Source organism: Amblyraja radiata, chromosome 35 (genome assembly GCF_010909765.2).
Source record: "Amblyraja radiata isolate CabotCenter1 chromosome 35, sAmbRad1.1.pri, whole genome shotgun sequence".
Lineage (NCBI taxonomy): Eukaryota > Metazoa > Chordata > Chondrichthyes > Rajiformes > Rajidae > Amblyraja > Amblyraja radiata.
Window position 1 is genome coordinate 927,299 of NC_045990.1, and position 26,521 is coordinate 953,819.

Sequence of the window (26,521 nt, forward strand, 5' to 3'; positions counted from 1 at the left end):
AGCACCCGGTTAAAACCCACGCAGGTCAGGGGGAGAACGTGCAAACTCCGTACAGACAGCACTCGGCGCTACGAGGCACCACCATACCTAGCTACTGTGGGCTGGATTGAGAGCCATATAATGACAAGGAGCTGCTTCAAGAATATATATTTAAAAAATATCCTCGATTAACAAACAAGCTGCCACGGAGAGTAGCCAATAATGTTTAGTCCGTTCACACTGTATGCCAACACCAAGCTGACGAGAATTACAATTCTGCCGATCATCTGAAGAAGGGTCTCGACCCGAAACGTCACCTATTCCTTCGCTCCATAGATGCTGCCTGTCCCACTGAGTTTCTCCAGCATTTTTGTCTACCTCATTAATGGGAATTGTAATAGTCAAGGGGTCAAGAGAGTTTTATTGTCATATGTACCGGATGGGACAATTAAATCCTTACAACAGAATATGTGAATATGTGAACATTGTACATAGCATGGGAAGAGAAAAAAAAAGTTCAATAAAAATATCAAATATAGTGCAATAATAATATAATCTTTTGCAGTTCAGAGCTTGTCCATTGTCGAGTTTAGGGAAGTAGCTGTTCCTGAACCTGGATGTTACAGTTTTCAGGCTCCTGTACCTTCCTCCCGATGGCAATGGTGAGATGAGTGTGTGGCCAGGGTGGTGTGGGTCCTTGATGATTTTGACATCCAGAATCAAGGGAAGAGTGCGAGGGAGTGCAGAGTGGTGGATGGAGCAGAGATTAAGCTGCTGACTGACTGGAAAAGACATCTGTGTGCTGGAATGTACTTGGCCAAGATTCCTGATAGATTCTGCCAAGTCTCAAAACTGCAGGAGATACAGTCAGTTCCCCCGACCTCGAGCTGCCTCTTCTGGCAAAAGCCAGCCATTTCTTAAACTCACTTGTTTAGTTTAGTTTAGGGATACAGCACGGAAACAGAGCCCTTCGGCCCATCGAGTCCGCACCGACCAGTGATCCCCGCTCATTAACACTACCCTACACACTCTGGGGACAATTTATACTTATACCAAGCCAATTAACCTTCAAACCTGTACGTCTTTGAAGTGTGGGAGGAAACCGAACATCCCGGAGAAAACCCACGCAGGTCACAGGGAGAACGTGCAAACTCCGTACAGACAGCACCCGTAATCGGGATCGAACCCGGGTCTCTGGCGCTGCAAGGCAGCGACTCTACCTGCTGCGCCACCATGCCTCACATCTTTCAATCATTGCTTCAATCAAAAATTGGGCACCTCTGCTATAGGTTTAAGTCATAGTCAGAGTTGTACATGCCCTTGTGCCACCATATCCATGCCCAACCCTCTCCCCCAACTACACTGTCCACTTGGTGAAGGGTCTCGACACAAAACGTCACCCATTCCTTCTCTCCAGAGATGCTGCCTGTCTCACTAAGTTACTCCAGCATTTTGTGTCTATCTTCGGTGTAAACCAGCACCTGCAGTTCCTTCTTACGCAAGGCATTACACTGAAGATAGACACAACATGCTGGAGTAACTCAGTGGGACAGGTAGCATCACTGGAGAGAAGGAATGGGTCAAAACAGAGGTCTGGCAATATGTAGGTAACATCTCGTGAAAGGCTTGGGATCAGAGGGTAATAACAGACCTCTCTGCCGAGGCGAATGCCTTAGCAAGTATTCACTGGCACTTCTTGTAATTACGCATGGCTGGTTGTCAGATTACTGCTGTTAAGAATCACAATATTAGTGGTTCAACAGGCAACAGTATTAATTAAGCAATAAAAACGCAGAGAGGAAGTGCAACGACTTTGTCGAGAGATTTTAGTCTAGAAATTCAGCATTGAAACAGGCCCTTCGGCCCAACGAGTCCATGCCAACCATGGATCACCCATTCTCAATAGTGTATTGTTACCCACTTTCTCATCCACTCCCTACACACACACCGAGCAATTTGCAGTCAATAAACCTACAAACCCGCACGTCTTTGGGATGTGGGAGGAAACCGGAGCACCCGGAGAAAACCCACGCGGTCACAGTGAGAATGTGCAAACTCCACATAGACAGCTTATATAATATTTGACAGCACTGGCTGGTGTTTAGAAGAATGAGGGGGTACCTCATTGAAACGTACGGGATAGTGAAAGGCTTGGATAGAGTGGATGTGGAGAGGATGCTTCCACTAGTGGGAGAGTCTAGGACCAGAGGGCACAGCCTCAGAATTAAAGGACGTTCTTTTAGGAAGGAGATGAGGAGGAATTTCTTTAGTCAGAGGGTGGTGCAGTGGTGGAGTTGCTGCCTCACAGCACCAGAGTCCCGGTGCTCGATCCTGAACGGAGTTTGTACGTTCTCCCCGGGACCTGCGTGGGTTTTCCCCGGGTGCTCAGGTTTCCACCCACACTCCAAAGACATACAAGTTTGGAGGGTAATAGGCTTGGGTAAGAATTGTAACTTGTCCCTAGTGTGTGTAGGATAGTGTTAGTGTACGAGGATTGCTGGTCGACGCAGACTTGATGGGCCGAAGGGCCTGTTTCTACACTGTAAGATTCTTCCATAATGAAACAAGAGAGGGGGGGGGGGATGAAAGATAGGAGCATTATACACGTCCCTGTCTGTGTCAGTTCCACGTGAGCCAGTCCTCACAATCCTGCACAAAACCGTTTGGATCGGAGGGTTAATTAACTGTCCGTTGCAGGAGGATATTAGGGTTTTGTTCCAGCTCCCTCATTAGTTTTACCGAGTTGGGAAACGCTGACTGCTCCATGAAAGATGTCCTTTGTAATCATATTTAACTGGGGGGAAACCTCTCACGGCTATGACTAATGCAGCTGGAACAAACAGATCAATGCCCCCAAGAGCCATCAGCGTTCTTGTTTAGCTCGTGTTGTATTACCAGTGAACAGTCAGTGGGCGTATCGGGGCAAAGTGGTCTTGACCTGACCACGCTCTTCAATAAACGCAGAGATACAACTCCACATTCACAGAGTCATACAGTGTGGAAACAGGCCCTTCGGCCCAACTTGCCCATGCCGACCCACATGCCCCATCTGCACTCGTCCCACCTGCCCACGTTGGTCTATCTCTCAACCGACTGCTGCTAATATAAAACCTTTCATCAGCCACGTAAATCAAAACAAACCTCAGCTCAGTGCACAGATTGGCAGCAGAAAGACACTGGGACATGGGACAATCATGTGAGATACTAAGTCAGATTAACCTGGTGAAATTGCTTCGAGATCTGGTAAATCTAAGCTTGTGGACTGTGCATGGTGAGCCAGCCTCTTCTCAGCAGTAACTACACTGTGTGAACAATGCCTTTCATCATGTTCCCAAGGTCCTGGTCTCATTCTCCTACTCCTGAACCCGTCCGACTGAAAGATTAAAGTGGTTACATAACTCCACGGTCCCACTAATTACACAGGATTAAATCAACAGTGATTCCAGTGTTTGCTGCAGATTCAACGTCTTGGAAACCCCTGCCCACCGCAGCAATTGGCACCCATTCTGCCCATTCACCCTGTACACCCATCCACCCATCGCCCCAGCCCACCACAGTGGGGTTACCAGAATGGCACCCATCCTGTGCACCTACCCACCCAATCAATATTGCCCACCCACCCTGCACACCCAGACTGCCCACGCATCCACCCACCCACCCTGCCCACAACGTCAGGTTCACCATCTTGCCCACCCATCCTTTACCAATTCAACTCCTCAGACAAGTCAACCACAGCCCAGTTGTCGGCACTCAGCCAATCACCCTGGTCTTGAAGAAAAACAAAGGTACGCAGACACAACATCTCTGAAGAAGGGTCTCAACCTGAAACATCACCCATTCCTTCTCGCCAGAGATGCTGCCTGCCCCGCTGAGTTACTCCAGCTTTTTTGCATCTACCTTCAGTGTAACCCAGCATCTGCAGTTCCTTCCTACACAAGTTTACTTTTTCTTACAGAGAGTTGTGAGTCTGTGGAATTCTCTGCCTCAGAGGGCGGTGGAGGCCAGTTCTCTGGATGCTTTCAAGGGAGAGCTAGATAGTGCTCTTAAAAATAGCGGAGTCAGGGGATATGGGGAGAAGGCAGGAACGGGGTACTGATTGGGGATGATCAGCCATGATCACATTGAATGGCGGTGCTGGCTCGAAGGGCCGAATGGCCTCCTCCTGCACCTATTGTCTATTGTCTAAGTTTAGATTAAATCTGTGCTTTGCAACCTTCACATTGTGTCATGCTTTGGATAAACGGGTGAATGCAAGTTTGGAGGGAACATTTTTACGGAGATGGATCAGGAAGATAGCAGATGGCAAATGCATCATCTCCAAAAGAATGAAAGAGTTTCCTCTATCAATTACATGAGCTCAGATGCAAACCATCATTAAATTAGATGGTTTATAGTCATTCAATGGTATGAAAGAAATGCTGACATTTTATAAATATAGCAATGCTTCAACAGAGATAGTTACACAATGAAAGTTTGCATATAACATCTCTGCCACCACTGGGTAATCTAAATTGGCTCCATTTCAATCTCATCTCAACCACAAGGACACATCAGGAAGTCTGCAAAAGACTTCCAAAAATCTTGCTGAAAATTGGAGTATAGACATTTTAACTCCCTGCATTCTGACAGCATTTTCTTAAATATTTATTTCCTCATCATCTTGCAAAGCTGACAACTTCATTGCACTTAACTCCAACTGGCTTCACCTGGAAAACTGACTCAATGCCACCAACAATGTAGACTCTGACGAGCAGATTACTACTCGTACAGGATGCTCCACCACTGGTGGCTTTAAACATTGCAGCAGAGTTACTCCAGCACTTTGTGTCTTCTTTTCTAAACCAGCATCTGCAGTTCCTTGTTTCTACCCTTAGTTTAGTGTAGTTTAGAGATACAGCGTGGAAACAGGCCCTTCGCCCACCGAGTCCGTGCCGACCAGCGATCCCCGCACACTAACACTATCCTACACACACACACACTAGGGACAATTTACAATTAAACCTGTGCGTCTTTGGTGTGTGGGAGGAAACTGTGAGAAAACCCACGTGGTCACGGGGAGAACGTACTCTTGAATCAGGCTCTTGAATACTGCAAAACTACAAACTACTGCCTTTGGTTACACAAACGTCACCTATTCCCTTCGCTCCATAGATGCTGCCTCAACCGCTGAGTTTCTCCAGCATTTTTGTCTACCTTCGATTTTCCAGCATCTGCAGTTCCTTCTTAAACAGATTGAAACCAAGTGCTTTTGAAACCCTGCATAAGACCTGCAACAAAACAACTTACACACTTCAATTAAGGGACTTAAGTGAAAGACAGCAGGAGAGATATTTAACCATCTATCAAATAAGTGCCAGCCCTGTGCTGTGGTTCATTATTAAGCCCAATCACGCAGTACGTGAGCCAGATTAAGTCAAGTTCACAGACTGGGGAAGAATCAGTCTTTGTGTTTATTGGATGTAAATACCTTGTGGGATCAGGCTGTGGGAATGTTAATCCACAAAACTGGTGGATAGATTAATGCAACAAGAAAGAGGCTCTCAAAACTGTTCCGATTCCAAGATCCAAACAAATTTGTTGTTGAGGATTAAAGGACATTCTATGTACCTTCCATATCTCTCATTTCCCTCTCCCCGACTCTCAGTCTGAACAAGGATCTCGACCCCAAAAACTTCACCCATTCCTTCTCTCCACAGATGCTGCCTGACCCTCTGAGTTACTCCAGCACTCTGTGAAACATCACCTATCCATGTTCTCCACAGATGCTGCCTGACCCGCTGAGTTACTCCAGCACTCTGTGAAACGTCACCTATCCATGTTCTCCACAGATGCTGCCTGACCCGCTGAGTTACTCCAGCACTCTGTGAAACATCACCTATCCATGTTCTCCACAGATGCTGCCTGACCCGCTGAGTTACTCCAGCACTCTGTGAAACGTACCTATCCATGTTCTCCACAGATGCTGCCTGACCCGCTGAGTTACTCCAGCACTCTGTGAAACATCACCTATCCATGTTCTCCACAGATGCTGCCTGACCCGCTGAGTTACTCCAGCACTCTGTGAAACGTCACCTATTCCTTCTCTCCACAGATGCTGCCTGACCCGCTGAGTTACTCCAGCACTCTGTGAAACATCACCTATCCACGTTCTCCACAGATGCTGCATGACCCGCTGAGTTACTCCAGCACATGTGTATCTTTTTAAACAACTCGTCCAAAGAACTGCACATGTTAGATCTTGTGGATAGATACAAAAAGCTGGAGTAAGTCAGCGGGACAGGCAGCATCACTGGTGAGAAGGAATGGGTGACGTTTCGGGTTGAGACCCTTCTTCAGACTGAGCATTTAAACCTCAATATACTCAAGTTCTGAAGAAGGGCCTCGACCTAAAATGGAGGAAGATGACTGAACTTTATTGCCTTCCATCACAGTGAGGAATGTGGATTCCACTGCGGTAAATGTTTATATTAAATTGATTTTGTGTGTGTATTGTGTACTTTCCACTTAGTATGGCTGTATGGCAACTCAAATTTCACTGTAACCTAGTTGGTTAAGTGACAATGAATGCAAACTTGAACTATCTTCTTACACATTAGATAGAAACATAGACAATAGAAACATAGACAATAGGTGCAGGACCAGGCTATTCAGCCCTTCGAGCCAAAACCGCCATTCAATATGATCATGGCTGATCATCCAAAATCAGTAGGAAAGAACTGCAGATGCTGGTTTAAATCGGTTTAAAATCAGTACCAAAAAGTATCCAGAATCAGTACCCCGTTCCTGCGTTCTCCCCATATCCCTTGATCCCATTAGCCCTAAGAACTAAATCTAACTCTCTTGAAAACATCCAGTGAATTGGCCTCCACTTGGGACAGGTTGGTGGGTTAGTGCAGAATATGCCATCTAGTATGAGATGTTGATGTCAACGTCTGCTTGTGTTACACCTAGACTGCCAGATAAATGACCTAGGCTGCCATGTTTCAAGTTTCAAGTTTAAGTTTATTGGTCACATACTCAATTATACAGGTATAACCAGGAGTGAAATGCTTAAGTGCCTGTCCAGTTGGTGGCAGTTCAGTTTAGTTTGTCACATGAAGTGAGTTCCAGTGAAATGCACCAGGCTGCCCCATTATCAGGCATCAGCTGTGATGAAGCAGATGCGTTTCCCATTTCCCTTCACTGCTCCAGACACTTCAGTGTATTTTCGTGCTGCGTTGGGTTGGTGGGCTGCAGCTGGCAGTTCTCCCCTGTGGCCCGGAGGCAAGAGGAGAGAGGGAAGTGTACCGAGTCCCACTGTGACTGAACCTGCACCAAGCACAGAATGCCCCAGGCCAGAGGCAGGACCAGTGATGCCAGACCTTATAATCCCCAACACAGGGGGCACGATGGTACAGCGGGTAGAACTGCTGCCTTACAGAACCAGGGACCCGACTACTGCTGCTGTCTGTACAGAGTTTATACGTTCTCCCTGTGACCTGCGTGGGTTTTCTCCGGGATCTTCTGTTTCCTCCCACACTCCAAAGATGTACGGGCTAGTAGGTTAAATGGTTTGGTGTGCAGTGCATTCAGAAAGTATTCAGACCCCTTCGCTTTTTTCACATTTTGTTACATTACAGCCTTATTCTAAAATGGATTAAATTCATTTTTTAATCATCAATCAATACCCCAGAATAAAAAAGCAAAAACAGGTGTTTAGACATTTTGTGTGTAGATTGATGATAAAAAATGAATTTAATACATAGGAGAATAAGGCTTTTCCCCTTCACCTTAAACGTATGGTTACCCTATAAAAATGAGTTTAGCTTGGCATCATGTTCGGCACCGACATAGTGGGTGAAAGGGTGTGTGTTCCAGTCCTGTACTGTTCTATGTTCTAAAGTGCCTTAGATGATGTAGCTGCTGAATAAATTCAAGTGGTAATAATGAATGTAGGATGAAAGTGCAATCTAACCATAGCTGGGCTGCCACAGCCCTTTCATGTTCTAATGCAACACTCGTTTGCACAGAGTGGGGTCTTTGCACAGAGTGGTGGTGCGGGGGGGGGAGGCTGAGATTCCACTCTGAGGTCAGTGATACATCATGCAGCATTTTCCCCATTGATCATGAGCAGGGACCAAACCACCATAAATCCAAGAGCAGCCTCGCCCCCTCGTCCCACTCTCGTGTTTAATCACAAACTTGTAGCACTGACTGGAGGCGAGCCAAACGGAAAATGAAACACAGACCTTTAACGCTCAGAATGCTCGTTGTTAACCCCTCATCTCCCAACACTCTCAAAGTCAAGGTCGTGCCAAGCTGTCCATCGGATGAGTACCAGGATAAACACCATGTCATAAATCTACCCTCTACCCAAGGGGCCAGAATCCCACCATTTGTTTAGATTAGTTTAGTTTAGTTTAGAGATACAGCATTTAAACAGGCCATTTGGTTCACCGAGTCTGCAACAACTAGTCATCACCCGTACACTAGTTCCAACTCACACACCCGGGATCATTTACAGTGTCAATTAACCTACAAATATGCACGTCTTTCCAATGTGGGAGGAAACCGGAGCACCCGAAGAAAACCCAACACAGTTACAGGGAGTTCAAAAGGGAACTGCAGATGCTGGAATATCGAAGGTACACAAAATTGCTGGGGAAACTCAGCGGGTGCAGCAGCATCTATGGAGCGAAGGAAATAGGCGACGTTTCGGGCCGAAACCCTTCTGGGAGATCGTGCAAACTCCACACAGACAGCACCCGAGGTCAGGATTGAACCTGGGTCTCTGGCGTTGTAAGGCAGCAACTCTACCGCTACACTACTCTGCCACCCTATACAACGGGTAATTTGCTGTGGTGAGATCAAGGCAGCACAGTGGCGCAGCGGTAGAACAGCTGCCTCACAGCGGCAGGCACCTGGGTTTGATCCTGACCACGGGTGCTGTCTGTGTGGAGTTTGCACGTTCTCCCTGATGTGCGATAATTTCCCCTGTTGTGTAGGGAGTGGATGAGAAAGTGGGATAATATAGAACTCGTGTGAAGGGGTGATCGATGGTCAGCATGGTCTCGGTGGGCTGAAGGGCCTGTTTCCACGCTGCATCTCCGCAACCACATTGTAAAGGTAATTGTGTCAGTGGGGGAGAGGGGCTTGGGGGGCCAAAGAGTTTCAGACTCGCAATAACAAAGTGTTTTTCTTCCAGAAAGATTTTCAAAAATAAAGGATCATTTGTGAAATCCAAGTTGTTATGGGAAGTGGACAGGGGCAAAGTTAGGAAAAATGGCTTAAATCCAGACTTAATAACCAAAAATTCAAAACTCAATAACCGCTCAAATATTTTCCAAATTAACTTTGACATTATTTCAGTGTGCCTGCACATTGTCATGTCGGGCCAGACTGGTTCTGCTAAGATTGCCAAGCCTGGATTAGTTGTAAATATGAATGCTGAGTGTACTGGGATATTAAATGGTGGACTAACCTTCCTTGTTTTATCGAAGATAGACACAAAATGCTGGAGTAATTCAGTGAAGATATACACAAAATGTTGGAGTAACTCAGTGAAGAGAGATACAAAATGCTGGAGTAACTCAGTGAAGAGAGACACAAAATGCTGGAGTAATTCAGTGAAGATACTCACAAAATGCTGGAGTAACTCAGTGAAGAGAGACACAAAATGCTGGAGTAACTCAGTGAAGATACTCACAAAATGCTGGAGTAACTCAGTGAAGATAGACACAAAATGCTGGAGTAATTCAGTGCAGATACTCACAAAATGCTGGAGTAATTCAGTGAAGATAGACACAAAATGCTGGAGTAACTCAGTGAAGATAGACACAAATGCTGGAGTAACTTAGCGGAACAGGCAGTATCTCTGGAAAGACGGGATGGGTGACGTTTCGGATCGAGACCCTGTTTTGTGCTTATTTTAATGTTGAAGAACTCTTACATGTGTATGTAGGAACTGCAGATGCTGGTTTACACCGAAGATAGACACAAAATACTGGACAGGCAGCATCTCAGGAGAAGGAATGGGTGGCGTTTTGGGTCGAGACCCTTCTTCAGACTATCTAGAGATTGTAGATTGTCCACAGCACAGTGGGTGGCAACAGTGACGCAGCGGGTAGAGCAGCTGCCTCACAGCGCCAGAGACCGGATTTGATCCTGTCCTCAGGTGCTGCCTGAGTGGAGTTTGCACGTTATACGTGTAAGTGCGTGGGTTTCCTGCGGCTGCTCCAGTTTCCTCTTCTCTTCCTCTTCCATCTGTAGAGAGAAGGAATGGGTGACGTTTTGGGTCGAGTGAAGAAGGGTCTCGACCCGAAACGTCACCCGTTCGTTCTCTCGAGAGATGCTGCCTGTCCCGCTGAGTTACTCCAGCTTTTTGTGTCTATATTCCTTTATCATGTATCTATACACTGTAAATGGCTCGATTGCAATCATGTATTGTCTTTCCGCTGACTGGTTAGCACGGGACAAAAAGCTTTTCACTGTACCTCGGTACACGTGACAATAAACTAAACTGAGCTGAACTGAGGTACTGCTGAAGAAGGGTTTCGGCCCGAAACGTTGCCCATTTCCTTCGCTCCATAGATGCTGCTGCACCCGCTGAGTTTCTCCAGCATTTTTGTCTACCTTCGATTTTCAGTTCCTTGCATCTGCAGTTCCTTCTTAAATACTGCTGGCGGGAGTTTGGAATCCCTTCCAAAGCATTGTCTTATCTCACTAGCAGTAACTGTGGCTGGAGTCCTGACGTATGGTCTTTGAGTTTATCCCCAACCTACACCCAACCTTCAGTGTTGTAACCAGTGAAACAACAAACATTGAACTTTGTGCTTTTTCATACCTCGGTTACTCATGACAACAGCCTGGAGAAGATTTCATTCCTTGAGGTTTTCAAGCGATGCTGAAGTGTGGGAAATACGGCACCTTGTGTGTCAAGGCGGGCTGACGCCATCACCCCACCCTGGGGACTTTACCGGACGGTGTCAACAGCAAGTGGCAGCGAACTTGGCATGGATCCCCACCGGAGAACCGGGACCATTGAAACTTAACGAGGGGCAGTGGCGATGAGCAGAGCCATGGAGTAGAGACTGCAAGCCATGGGGCATGTTCGCTTTCAACATTAGAGTAGACAAAAGTGCTGGAGAAACTCAGTGGGTGAGGCAGCATCTAAGGAGCGAAGGAAATAGGCAACGTTTCGGGCCCGAAACAGACCCTTCGGCCCACCGAGTCCGCACTGACCAGTGATCCCCGCACACTAACACTATTCTACACACACACACTAGGGACAATTTACAATTTATACCAAGCCGATTAACCTACCAACCTGTACATCTTTGGAGTGTGGGTAGCTTATGGAAGTACTGTTCATAAACCCAGATAATGTAGGGCAAGAGTCTGATATTGCGTGCACTTTTCCCAATGTTCCAGGAATCGGGAGTGCCTGAGTACAGATGGTGTAGGTAGACCGATGAAAGAACAAAAATGCACACCTTTCGCATTGGGCAACGGATGGAACTGCTGCCTCGTTGCACCAATGTCGTGCGTTCAATCCTGGAGTTTGCACGTTTTTCCTGGGACCACATGGGTTTCCTCCAGGTGCTCTGGTTTCCTCCAACTTCCCAAAGCCTGTACAGAGTGATAGGCTGTTTATACCATCACCCTGAGTGCGGGTGGATGGGGGAAATCGATGGGAATACAGGGAAAGGTTACCTGGAGAAATTACTGGTGGAATAAATTTGGTACGTAGATAAAAACACGGTGGTGGTGGGGCTAAGAGTGGTGGCTCTTAGAATAAAGGGGGGGTCATTTAAGACCGAGGTGAGAAAAAACTTTTTCTCCCAGAGAGTTGTGAATTTATGGAATTCCCTGCCAGTGGAGGCCAAGTCACCGGATGGATTTAAGAGAGAGTTAGATAGAGCTCTAGGGGCTAGTGGAGTCAAGGGATATGGGGAGAAGGCAGGCACGGGTTATTGATAGGGGACGATCAGCCATGATCACAATGAATGGCGGTGCTGGCTCGAAGGGCCGAATGGCCTCCTCCTGCACCTATTTTCTATGTTTCTATGCTAGTGTGGATCAGGCACCTTGGTCACTATTGGCAAGTTGGGCCGAAGGGCCTGTTTCCGTGCTGTGTGACTATAACCCTATGAACGGGGTTCCTCTGTGGCCCTGTATAGAACCAATGGGGACCAAATGTTTTTTTCAGTCAGAAAGAAATATATAATTAAACCCTTATTTTTCCAGTCACGTGGAGTGTTTGTTTATTATTTGTGTGCGTTGGCACCGTTCTATCTACAAAAACAAACACTGGTTAAAGCTGTACCCTCTCTAAGATCACTACTGCTGCCTGTGACTTAATGCTGAACATCAAGGCGGGGGTGGGGGTGGTAGTGGCGGAGAGCTGGTCAGCTTACACACGCCACGTCACCACAGATCTCCAGTAGAACTGACCCTAGCATAAAGAGTTCCTGTCCACACCCCCGCAGCAAGTCCTCTTGCCCAGTTCCAAAAGCAAGCCAGCCTCCCCGACCTTCAAATAACTGGTTCTATGAGTAAAAGCGGTTCCTCACCTCAAGGCCCAACACAAAACTATTTTGGTTTCTCTTCAATTACAACTTGGCAGAAGCAGTCTTAGGCAATTCTTAAAGCAACAACCGAACTCATAGGTTCATATTTAACATAACCTACAATTCTGAACCACTGCTCAAAATTGCACCTTAAGTTGGAGTTATTCCAGGAAACTTTCTTCCACTAAAGACCTGCACTGATCTTTTATTTTGAAGTCGCCTCATACCAAACTTGAAATGCAAGGTGTAATTTTTAGTTTGCTTATCAAAGTGATGAGATACTGTTGGCAAAGGATCAAAGGGACTTTTCGTTTTGTTCTCTCCTTCCTGACCCAAATGTAAATCAAAGCCAATCAGCAAAGCCCTAAAGGTTACAAAGAAAATACTGCTAACAATTTCAGCCGTGACAACAACAATGAAAATGATTTGTTCAAAAGGGAACTGCAGATGCTGGAATATCGAAGGTACACAAAATTGCTGGGGAAACTCAGCGGGTGCAGCAGCATCTATGGAGCGAAGGAAATAGGCGACGTTTCGGGCCGAAACCCTTCTTCAGACTGGATTGGATGAAAGCAAGGCTTTACCGATGAAGGATTAGACCAACTTTTTTGAAGAAGGGTTTCGGCCCGAAACGTCGCCTATTTCCTTCGCTCCATAGATGCTGCTGCACCCGCTGAGTTTCCCCAGCAATTTTGTGTACCTAATGAAAATGATTTGTTTTCCTGGCTTAGAGTTTAGTTTAGTTTAGTTTAGAGGTACAGTGCGGAAACAGGCCCTTCGGCCCACTGAGTCTGCGCCTACTAGCGATCCCCGCACACTAACACTACCCTACACACACTGGGGACAATTTACAATTACACCAAAGCCAATTAGTCGACAAACCTGCACATCTTTGGAGTGTGGGAGGAAACCGGAGCACCCGGAGAAAACCCACGCAGGTCACGGGGAGAACGTACAAACTCCGTACAGACAGCACCCGTAGTCAGGATTGAACCCGGGTCTCTGGCGCTGTGAGGCAGCAACTCTACCGCTGCGCCACCATGCAGTTACGGATCTGAACTCACACACGAGGTTTAAAGTTTTTGGACGACAGCCAGAGCTGGAGAAAAAAGTTGGTCTAATCCTTCATCGGTAAAGCCTTGCTTTCATCCAATCTCTAACAAGCCCAAAGAACCTCAAACTATTTAACGCCCATTGACTAGAATTCAAAAACCAAAGTGCCAATGATTGAAAATAATCACGTCAACTTGTGCGGAGGAAGCTCCTGCTGCAATAACATGGTGTGGCAACGAGACTCCGTTATTGCTGGAATCTAAAGCAAAAAACACAGAGTGCTGGAGGAACTCAGCGGGTCAGGCAGCATCTGTGGAGGGAATGGACAGATGATGTTTTGGGTCGGGACCCTTCTTTGGACACTGGATTGGGGGGAGGGAGGGTGGGGGGAGAGGTCAGAGGAGATGTTTCTCCAATTTCAAGCCCTCCAATTTTTTTCATACACCCCCCACACTTTCCCCGTGCAAACCTAGGGTACACACCCTACTCCTTCCCCCCCCCCCCCCCTCTGCTCATTTCATATCCCCAAGTCCCCATACCACTTTTAACCCCCTTCCTTCCCCCTCTACCCGTATCCCTCCTCCAGCTATACAATATCCTGTTGTGCTGCAACAATGCAAGGATTTCATTGTCCTATCTGGGACACATGACAATAAACTCTCTTGACTTGACTTGACACAGATGCTGGCTGACCCGCTGAGTTCTCCCAGCACTGTGTTCTGCTCAAGAACCAAGGACAGGTTCATTACACCAGCGATGACTGGGGGAACCTGTTCCACAACAACTCCACCCGCAGATTAGCACACGGCTTTGTAAAGGTTCTGCAGAGGAAGCAGCACAGAATGCAAACATTTCATGTTCCAAACACATTCTTCACCGACTTCTGCAGTTGCACTCAGGAGGCATTTTATCGGGATGCATCACAGCACGGTTTGGGAGCAGCTCCATCCAAGACCACAAGAAATTGCAGCGAATTGTGGACGCAGCCCAGACCATCACACAAACCAACTCCCTTCCATTGATTCCATCTACACCTCACACTGCCTCGGCAAGGCCAGCAGCATCATCAAGGACGAGTCACACCCCGGCCACTCCCTCTTCTCCCCTCTCCCTGGGGGCAAGAGGTACAGAAGTGTGAAAACGCACACCTCCAGATTCAGGGACAGTTTCTTCCCAGCTGTAACCAGGCAACTGAACCATCCTACCACAACCAGAGAGCGGTCCTGAACTACTATCTACCTCATTGGTGACCCTCGGACTATCCTTGATTGGACAGTGCTGGCTTTACATTGCACTAAATGTTATTAGTCGGGATCGAACCTGGGTCTCAAGCGTTGTAATAATAATAATAATGGATGGGATTTATATAGCGCCTTTCTAATACTCAAGGCGCTTTACATCGCATTATTCATTCACTCCTCAGTCACACTCGGTGGTGGTAAGCTACTTCTGTAGCCACAGCTGCCCTGGGGCAGACTGACGGAAGCGTGGCTGCCAATCTGCGCCTACGGCCCCTCCGACCACCACCAATCACTCACACACATTCACACACAGGCAAAGGTGGGTGAAGTGTCTTGCCCAAGGACACAACGACAGTATGCACTCCAAGCGGGATTCGAACCGGCTACCTTCCGGTTGCCAGCCGAACACTTAGCCCATTGTGCCATCTGTCGTCCCATCTGTCGTTGTAAGGCAACAGGTCTACCGCTGCACCACTGTGCCACCAGCACTTTGTGTCTATCTTTGATATAAACCAGCTCCCCATCGCACAGGTATCTCCCACGTGGCCCTTACCATTTTGATGGGCTTCTGCTGCAGGTCAGCCTCGGTCACCAGGATGTCCTGGTCCTGGTCCTTCACCTGGATGCCGCGGTGAGACAGGACCTGCAGGACAGCGGCATTGTCGGCCGGCGGAGCCTGCTCTCCTCGGGACAGTGTCTGGCCACACACTCGGCAGTAGATGTCCGAGGACAGCAGCAGACCGATGACCGGCGGCTTGATGTGCTCCTGCTCGTACTGGTCTGTGTAGAACGGCTCCCGCAATTCCTCCGGAACATTCTCTGTGAGGAACAAGACCAGCAACGTGAGACAGCTGTCACCCACCTTTCCCCACATCAACACCCAACCCCCACAAATAAACACAGGGGGGGGGTAATTGTCTCAATTTCTCCTGATGGTAGAAGCGAGATAAGAGCGTGGCCAGGGTGCTTTTATTTAGTTTAGAGACAGCACGGAAACAGGCTCCTTGGCCCACCGAGCCCATGCCGACCAGCGATTTGAATTGAATTAATGGAATACTTTTTTACCACCTTTGTTTGCATAACCACGGTATGCAAATAGTCGACACATAAAGGGCGCTTACAAAGTAACAAACAAGGTTACAAAGTAACTAACAAGGTTACAAAGTAACTAACAAGGTTACAAAGTAACTAACAAAGTAACTTTGTAACTTTGTGCGATCCCCACACATTAACACTATCCTACACACACTAGGGACAATTTCTATCAACATTTAACCCTCCAAAAGGAATACAGATCTGGGGGGAGAGGGGGGAGGGATGGAGGAAGGAAATGTCCTTGTATCGGGCCGAGACACTGCATTGGCATTTTTAACCCTTAATCGGGCGAGTAGGAAGATTGGGCACTTGTGTTCATCAGTTACTCCAGCACTCTGAAACGTCACCTATCCATGTTCTCCACAGATGCTGCCTGACCCGCTGAGTTACTCCAGCACTCTGTGAAAAGTCACCTATCCATGTTCTCCACAGGTGCTGCCTGACCCACTGAGTTACTCCAGCACTCTGTGAAACGTCACCTATCCATGTTCTCCACAGATGCTGCCTGACCCACTGAGTTACTCCAGCATTCTGTGAAACGTCACCTTTCCTTGTTCTCCACAGATGCTGCCTGACCCGCTGAGTTACTCCAGCATTCTGTGAAACGTCACCTATCCATGTTCTCCACAGATGCTGCCTGACCCGCTGAGTTACTCCAGCACTTTGTGCCTGTCTTTAATATTCTTGGTGACGTTGGCATTCAACAGGATTTGGATGTCATCGATAACAAATCAAATAAAGATAGACACAAAAATACTGGAGTAACTCAACGGGTCAGGCAGCATCTCAGGAGAGAAAAAAAAAATAGGTGACGTTTCTAGTCGAGACCCTTCCTCAGACTGAGTCAGGGGAAAGGGAAACGAGAGATATAGACGGTGAAGGAGATATGGAACAAATGAACGAACGGTGCACAGAAGTAACATTGATAAAGGAAACAGGCCATTGTTCAAATAAATCAAACAAAATGAGTTTGCAGGTACAACAAGTACATTGGAAAGCAGATGATATATGGTCTACTTAGCCAGAGGACTTTCATGAAAGGTCAAGGACATTTATCTACATAATCTCACTACACTATTTGTCTTTCATCTCTGGTCTTTGTCCAACCATCTACCATTCAACCCCTCCCCTCATTGTACCAACCTATCACTAGCCAGGCTCTGCCCTGCCCCCCCCCCCCCCCCCCAAAACACAATCAGTCTGAAAAAGCATCAAAACCAGAAACATCACCCAGAGAGATTTTCCACCCTTTTACCCCAAGGGATGCTGCCTGACCTGCTGTGTATCGCTGAACCACTTTCCCTCTAAGCAGCAAAGGACAGGTGCAAGTAGTGAACATATCCAGTGGGTGTGTTACACAATTGTCTGCCTTCAGGCAAACTTCAGACAGTAGGGTGGAGCAAGCCTGCTTCACAGACCAGCAGGCAGGGCACCAACCAGAGGGTCAAAGTGAACTGCTCTCTTTGAATAACAAGTCAGGTTAATAAATAAACAGTGCGGGCTCTGTGCCAAGTCCCGGGACTGGCTGATGTGTGTTTTTTTACACACCGACCTCTCACATGCCTCCTTCAACAAACAGCCGATCATAAAAGGAACAGCATCTGTACGGAGTTTGCATGTTCTCCCCCTGACTGTGTGTAGGTTTCCCCGTTTCCGAATGTCGGATGGAGTTTTGTATGGATAATATATTGTATTTCTCGAATAAAGTCTGTTTTGAAATTTAAAAAATATTTCCTTGATAATCGATGCTTTCTGCAATGTAAAGTCCGTATATCTCGTTCTCCTTTCCCCTGAATCTCAGTCTGAAGAAGGGTCTCGAACCAAAACATCACCTATTCCTTCTCTCCAGAGATGCTGCCTGTCCTGCTGAGTTACTCCAGCTTTTTGTGTCAGTCTTTGGTTTAAACCAGCATCTGCAGTTCCTTCCTACACACTCCCATGGTCACTGCCCTAATGGACATGTGTACTCAGCACTGGGGCCTTTGCTCCAGGGAGGTTGTTTGGTTAAACGAGAAACTGTGTAAAGTTCAGGCAACATAATCAGATTACAAAAGCACCAACCCGATTACACCTCAGCAGGTGAGAGGCACCAGTTCCCCCCCCCTGTTTGATTCCAACATCAGAGACTGTTATGACCTTAACATAGAGACACAGGACAAACAGTCCTTAGATTGTCACGAAAAGCTGGAGTAACTCAGCAGGACAATAGACAATAGACAATAGGTGCAGGGGAAGGCCATTCGGCCCTTCGACCCAGCACCGCCAGGACAGGAAGGAATGGGTGACGTTCTCGGGTGCCTTGAAGGTCTAGGTTTATAATTGCCACGTGCACTGAGATACAGCGAAAAACTTTGTTTTACTTGCATGATGAACTGTACACAGCAAAGGCCAGGAAGCGAGCGGGCAAGATCATCTCTGACCCCTCTCACCATGGCCACAAACTCATTGAATCACTTCCCTCTGGAAGGCGACTCCGGACTGTCAAAGCTGCCACAGCCAGACATAAAAACAGTTTTTATCCACGAGTAGTTGCTCTACTCAACAGCCAAAAATCTGTAGCCTCCCTTTGATCTGGTATTTTTTTGGTTCTCATGCTTGATCAATGGTGTTTTATCATTAATGTTTTATTATTATTAATGTTTAGTGTTTTCTGAGTCATTCGTAACTGTCACTGTATGTCATGTTGTGGGTGGAGCACCAAGGCAAATTCCTTGTATGTGAATACTTGGCCAATAAACTTACTTACTTATCCAAACAGATGAGATATACTAGACATAAATACAAATCAGGTCAAACTCAAGTACAATTGCTAGAGCAATGGATAGGAAGGGATTGCAGATGCTGGTTTAAACATAAGATAGACACAAAATGCAGGAGTAACTCAGTGAGACAGACAACATCTCTGGAGAGAAGGAACAGAGCAATGAGATAAAGAGCGAAGAACAATCAAAAATTCAATGTTTCAATGATTCAAGGATACTTTATGTTTAAGAAAGAACTGCAGATGCTGGAAAAATCGAAGGTAGACAAAAATGCTGGAGAAACTCTGCGGGTGTGGCAGCTTCTATGGAGCGAAGGAATAGGTGACGTTTCGGGTCTCGACCCAAAACGTTACCTATTCCTTCGCCCCATAGATGCTGCCTCACCCAATGATACTTTATTGACACTTGTATCTAGCTACAGTGAAATGCTTATCACACTTCCCTCTCTGAAGGTGAAGCATGTTAGGACAATGCAGTGTTCATTCGCTCCCCGAGCTCTGGCAGGAGGCTGCACACGGTTCTAGCAACGGGCAGAGGCCACAGCTGCCAAACCATGGGGACATCAAATGCAATTATCATAATTTATACCCTTCTGGTATCCCAAGAGCATTGGCTGGTATTATTTTAAGAAATAAATAAACCAAGCCTGCAGTGGATACAAAGAACGCTCTCAATCATATATCCCCTTCCACATATAATGGGCACAAAGACAAGGATGTAGCTCTCAGGGGAGTAACCCTTCCCAGTGTGGAGGAAGGAACTGCAGATGCTGGTTCCCACCGAAGATAGACACAAAGTGCTGGAGTAACTCAGCGGGACAGGCAGCATCTCTGGAGAGAAGGAATGGGTGACGTTTCGGGTCGAGACCCTTCTTCAAAACCCATCCCAGTGCAGGAGGGGGAAGGGTAGGTCTCTGTTCTAAGCCCTTGTCAACACTGCCACATCTCGTGCACCTGCCTATTCCTGCTCGGTCAGTATTACTCACCTGGATCGCACACAAACTACAAACATGAAATGATGGCACTACAAACTCAGGTGGGTGCAACATGAAACAGGGTGTGTGTGCGCATAGCCAAACCCTTCAAGACAGCAGGGTCAGGCAGGAGGATTGGAGCGCGGAAAAATGTACGTTGCAGATTTAGGAACTGGTTAGGTCTCAGTTGAGATTTGAGACATAGAGTCACACCTTCGGCCCAACTTGCCCATGCTGACCAAGATGCCCCATCCACACAAGCCCCACCTGCCCACATTTGGCCCACATCCCTCTAAACATTCCTGTCCATGCCTTTTAAATGTTGTTATACTAATAGTCGACACTGACAATGGAACTTGTTGCGGGATTACAGGTGGGTCTAAGAACAGGGCAGGTTAAGGGTTTGAGTCATCACCTACCATGGATCTTGAACAGGTGTAGTGCCTTTACTGAAGGGATGGGTGACATTTTGGGTTTCAACCCGAAACGTCGCCCATTCCTTCTCTCCAGAGATGCTGCCCGTCCCGCTGAGTTACTCCGGCACTCTGTGTCTAACAGGATAAGTTGTTACATTGGTCGGAGACAAGGATTAGGGGAGATGCTGGCATTGAACCACCGGATACTGAAGCCAAAAGCATGGCAGGCAAGCGGAATGTGGAGCACCAGTGTGTTTCCATGGTGACTGCACTGCTGCACAGTACACTGGAGCGCATCTCCTGACAGGAACGCAGGGACAACGTTGACCATTGCTGCTCCAAAGCTCATGTTGATAAACGATAGGAGCAGAATTAGGCCATTCGGCCCATCAAGTCTACCCCGCCATTCAATCATGGCTGATCTATCTCTCCCTCCCAACCCCATTCTCCTGCCTTCTCCCCGTAACCCCTGAGGCAGGAGTAAGGGTTGAAAACATGGACTCATCCACATCACCTCTCAGCGTCCCTCAGTTCTCATGGGTAGAAGGGTTCCCCGACACAAAACGTCACCTGCCCAGAGATGCTGCCAGACCCGCTGAGTTTAGCTTATTTAGTTTAGAAATACAGCGCAGAAACAGGCCCTTCATCCCACCGAGTCTATGCCAACCAGCCTTCCCCATACACTAGCATTATCCTACACACATTAGGGACAATTTACAATCTTTACCAAAACCAATTGCCTACAAACCTGCACGACTTTGTAATATGGGAGGAAACCAACCCGGTCACTGGGAGAGCGTGCAAACTCCGTACAGACAGCACCCGTAGTCAGGATCAAACCCAGGTCTCTGGTACTGTAATGCCCCTGTCCCACTTAGGAAACCAGAACGGAAACCTCTGGAGACTTTGTGCCCCACCCAAGGTTTCCGTGAGGTGCCCGGAGGTTTTTGTCAGTCTCCCTACCTGCTTCCACTACCTGCAACCTCCGGCAACCACCTGCAACCTCCGGGAACCGCACGGAAACCTTGGGTGGGGCGCAAAGTCTCCAGAGTTTTCCGTTCAGGTTTCCTAAGTGGGACAGGGGCATAAGTGGGACAGGGGCATTAGGCAGCAACTCTACTGCTGCACCACCGTGCTTCCCAACACTAGGTGGGAGTTGTAGGGGTCGGCCTGGCCAGGAGATGTGGTCCACATCCACCACCACTGCCCTGTGCCACTGTCGGCCGCGTCCGATCCACGTGCTCGGTCTCTTAGAGGTTGAGTTTAGTTTATTGTCACGTGGACCGAGGTACAGAGAAAAGCTTTTGTTGCGTAAAGACAATACAATGATTACAATCGAGCCGTCCACAGTGTACAGATACATGATAAAGGGAATAACATGAATACGGTTCAGTGATCATAGATAAATTAAGAGATGTTGATGTGGGAGAAGAGATTTAAAAGAGTGGAGCGATTGTAATGTATGATTGTAGATTCTGTGGCCAGCACACAAACACTCGCCTGGGTGCCACCGTTTCTCGCCTCAAGCTCAAATTTAGCCCCAGGCTTCTGCAGGGCCTGCAGCTAGACACGTCAACCCATGACGCGCTGCTCCTTGCGTCAGTCACATGGCCTCCACTCATCCTCCAAACCCCAGCCACTCCCGCGTCTCACCTTTATCTCAGTGGGCCACTAACGTTAGTTTACACAACTTCCCTTGTTGTCGTCTGTCGGCTCCAGGCTCCAGGCCGGCCAGTCTCAACATAATTCACTAATCACCTCCAATAATCCACAACTTGGTGACGGGACAGATGCACAAGGATAGCTTAGCACAAACACCACGGCAAGCAGACACCCAGCAGCCTGGGGATTTGGGTTTTCACCGAGACGGCCATCTGTGTGATCTTAAAATGAACGGGGGGGGGGCGTGGAGCAGTGCCCGTGCACAAGGGCGTGACTCTTCATACCTCCCTCAGTACGAGGAGCAGAATTAGGCCATTCGACCCATCACGTCTACTCCGCCATTCAATCATGGCCGATCTATCTTTCCCTCTCAACCCCATTCTCCTGACTTCTCCCCATAACCCCTGACGTCCGTACTAACCAAGAATATCTCTATCTCTATCTCTACCATAAAAATATCAATACCTCTACAGCCTTCTGTGGCAATGAATTCCACAGATTCACCACCCTCTGACGAAATAAATTCCTCCTCATCTCCTTTCCAAAGGTACAACCTTTATTCTGAGGCTGTGCCCTCTAGTCCTAGACTCTCCCACTAGTGGAAACATCCTCGCTACATCCACTCTACCCAGGCCTTTCCCTTGTGACAGTGTCTGTGCACAAGGATGGGACTCTTCCTATGAGACAGAGTCCATGTATGAGAAAGAGACACTCACCCTGGCCTGTCTTTCACTCAGACACGGGCCGATGAGCCTTTTATAGGTGATTGGGAAGTTATTGGAGAACATGTTTTTTAAACTCCTGAAAACTCGCCCTATAGGTGCAAGTTGCTGCGTGCTTGGCGGTAGAGGGCTGAATGGCTGGAGACAGAATTAAACAATGGACACAAGGTGCTGGAGTAACTCAGCGGGACAGGCAGCATCTCTGGAGTGAAGGAATGGGTGACGTTTCGGTTCGAGACCCTTCTTCAAACCCATTCTAGTGTAGAAGGGGAATGGTAGCTCTTTGTTCAAAGCCCTTGTCAACTTGTGCACCTGGCTATTCCAGCTCGGTCAGTATAACTCACCTAGATCGCACACAAACTACAAACATGAAACGATGCCACTACAAACTCAGGTGGTGCAACGTAAAACAGGGTGTGTGTGTGTGGATCGAGACCCTACGAGATGGCCGCAGTGGGTGGCACTGATACTCGGGGCCCTGCCTGTGATACCCCAGCCACAGACCACAGCAGACACTATCAGCACAAGCCTCACAGCGTTAGGGGCAATACACTTGGATTTTCTGCAGGGATAATCCCAGACACTTCATTGTCCCTCCGGCACGTCCCCTTGGCAACCGCATCGGGGCAGCTGGAAGCCAGAGCCTTGCATTAACTAGCCAAGTGCCATGCCAGGTAGCCCAGGGCTAGTGGAGTTGGACAAGAGCGAGACTGGGAGAGGGAGTTTGTCAACATAAACACCGACTTCAGTTTCGCTTCGAGAGACAGTGTGGAAACAGGCCCTTCGGCCCACTGACCACCGATCCCCGCACACTAACACTATCCTACACACACTAGGGACAATTTCACATTTACACCAAGCCTATTAACCTACAAACCTGCACGTCTTTGGAGTGTGGGAGGAAACCGAAGATCTCAGAGAAAACCCACGCAGGTCACGGGGAGAACGTGCAAACTCCGTACAGACAGCACCCGTAGTCGGGATCGAACCCGGGTCTCTGGCGCCGTGAGGCAGCAACTCTACCGCTGAACCACCGTGCCGTCCTTGGGAGAATTGTTCCATCATCCAAGCTCCTCCCTCGCCATTCCCATTGTTTTTTTTCCCATCCATCCACCATCTGAGAGAGTTGTCACATAATTGACATCTCGTATTTAAGGCGTCTACAGGCCTGTTAAGCTGCTGCAAGCAAGAATGTAATTGTTCTGTAGTCACGGGACAATTAAATATGCTTGACTTTGACCCTTTGTAAATTCATCCAAATTTCTCCAGTGTTTGAAAACGCTTGTGTGATATCTCGCAGAGACACAGAGACACAGACACATACATGCACAGAGACAGAGACAGACACACACACAGACACAGAGACAGAGGCACAGAGACAGAGAGACAGAAACACTGAGGCAGACGCAGATGCAGACACAGACACAATGGGTTTTAAAATGTTTCTCAGAAGGGCTGCATCTTAACATGACTTGCAGAGACCGGGAGAGACGGAAATGGCACAGGGTTGGAATACAGAGAGTCTCACACCTTCCCTTTTACCGGGTGCTGCCATGGCAACGACTAGTGTGCAGAAGGGGTGGAGGAGAGGGGGGTTGGAGTCACTAGTCCCTAGTGTATAAAGGACAGCTGCACACACAGATTGTTTAATATTAATTCAAGGATTCATTGCCAACAACGTATTGAAATTGGGTCAAAAAGAGATATAGAACCTTATAACCACAGAGTGATACATCATGGAAACAGGCCCTTCGGCCCAAATTGCCCATGCTGTCCCATCTACACCAGTCCCGCCTGCCTGTTTGGTCCATGTCCCTCCAAACCTGTCCGATAGATAGGGCCAAAATGCTGAGTTAACTCAGCGGGTCAGGCAGCATCTCTGGAGAAAAGGAATAGGTGACCTTTCAGGTTGAGACCCTTCTTCGGACCACCTATCCTATATAATGTACCTGTCTAAATGTTTCTTAAATGTTGCGATAGTCCCAGCCTCAACTATCTCCTCCGGCACCTCGTGCCATGCGCCCACCACCCTCTGTGTGAAAATAACACCCCTCAGATTCCCATTAAATCTTTCTCCCCTCGCCTTAAACCTCTGACCTCTGGTTCTTGATTCCCAACTCTGGGTAAAACGCTCTGTGGAATCACCCCATAGGTTCCAAGCAGCTGCCTGTCCCGCTGAGTTACTCCAGCATTTTGCGGCTGGCCTCCATTGAGAGGCAGATCCCAGCCCCTGACTATCCAGTCCGCTCTACAGCTCTATGTACGGAGTTTGTACGTTCTCCCCGTGACCTGCGTGGGTTTTCTCCGAGATCTTCAGTTTCCTCCCACACTCCAAAGACGTGCAGGTTTGTAGGTTAATTTGTTTGGTAAATGTAAAAATTGTTCCTGGTGGGTGTAGGATAGTGTTGGTGTGCGGGGATCGCTAGTGGGCGCGGACACGGTGGGCCGAAGGGCCTGTTTCCGCGCTGTATCTATTAACTAAAAAAAACTAAACTATAAATGACACAAACTAACTAAAGCACGGTGGCGCAGCGGTAGAGTTGCTGCCTTACAGCACCAGATATCCGGTGTCGATCCTGACTACGGGTGCTGTCTGTACAGAGTTTGTACATTCTCCCCGTGACCTGTGTGGGTTTTCTCCGATATCTTCAGGAGAAGGCAGGAACGGGGTACTGATTGGGGATGATCAGCCATGATCACATTGAATGGCGGTGCTGGCTCGAAGGGCCGAATGGCCTACTCCTGCACCTATTGTCTATTGTCTTTCCTCCCACACTCCAAAGACGTGCAGGAATGTAGTTTAATTGACTTGGTAAAAATGTCAAAATTGTCCCTAGTGTGTGCGGGATAGTGTTAATGTGCGGGGATCGCTGGTCGGCACGGACTCGGTGGGCCGAAGGGCCTGTTTCTGCGCTGTATCTCCAAACTAAATTAAACTAAACTAATCTAAAGTAAACTAAACACGACATAACTGGATTTGGGAAACCATATCGGAAAGGTTGGAAACTTTGTGTCATTTTGTAAATAAGGATCAAGTTAGGAACGCCAATGATTAAATTGTTAATTTTAGTGCGTAGATTTCCGGATTTCCATTAATCGGGTATATTTACGGATGTGGACAGAGGTCATAGATTAGCTGTGACCTTCACCAACAAGGCAACCGGACTGGACTTTCACAGTCCTCTGGATCAGAAGACTAAAGGATATTTTTCATGCTTGTATCTTGAAAAATGTGTGTGCGTTGGGATCGGGAGTCAGAGAGAAGGGAGAGGGGTGGGGGAGCGTGTCACTTCAAATTGGAGAATTCAATGCTCGTAGTGTGCAGGGAGGAAGTGCAAGTGCTGGTTTACACCGAAGATGGACACAAAATGCTGGAGTAACTCAGCTGGGCAGGCAGCATCTCTGGAGAGAGTGAAAGGGTGACGTTTTGGGTCGAGACCCTTCTTCAGACCTGAAGACCTGAGAGACTAGAGTCTGAAGAAGGGGCTCGACCCGAAACGTCACCCATTCCTAGTCTCCAGAGATGCTGCCTGGCTTGCTGAGTTTCTCCAGCCAGGGACATCTAACAGCATTATAGGCCCCCTATAATATAGATTCAACACCTAGTCAGTCAGGAGTTGGAATTAACACGTCAGCTAATATATACAGGAACTCCTATTTTAAACAAGTCATTGTGCACAATGGCAACATCCACCTCAGGACGCTACACCTGTGAAAGGCCTGCGGGGGGAATATTTTTGACAGAGTGGAAACACCAGTTCTGTTCCTTCAGGTTGATGTGCTGTGGGGGGGGGGGGGGCTCAACCTGCTGCACAACTCACACTGGCCTGCAGGGAGCGCCCTACACCCACCGCTTCTCTCCCCGTCATGGGGCTCCCATGGTGGCTTGGGAGAGGGGGGGGGTGGGATGGAGGGCAGGGGATGGGTGGATGGGGAAGGATGGGTGGGTGAGGGGGAGATGGGTGAGGGGGCGATGGGTGGGTGGGTGAGGGAGATGGGTGGATGAGGGGGAGATGGGTGGGTGAGGGGGGGGTGAGGTGGAGATGGGTGGGTGGATGAGGGGGGGGGGG

General features: G+C 47.9%; 1 protein-coding gene across 3 annotated transcripts in view; it reads right to left on the reverse strand.

Moving 5' to 3' along the window:
* The window catches only part of camsap3 (calmodulin regulated spectrin associated protein family member 3), an 87,020-nt gene that overhangs the window by 40,431 nt on the left and 20,068 nt on the right, over nucleotides 1-26,521 (reverse strand). For all 3 annotated transcript variants that reach the window (XM_033051020.1, XM_033051021.1, XM_033051022.1), the window contains exon 2: nucleotides 15,375-15,640. In XM_033051020.1, coding sequence (XP_032906911.1) covers nucleotides 15,375-15,640 — 266 coding nt within the window. The remainder of the gene's footprint in view (nucleotides 1-15,374; nucleotides 15,641-26,521) is intronic.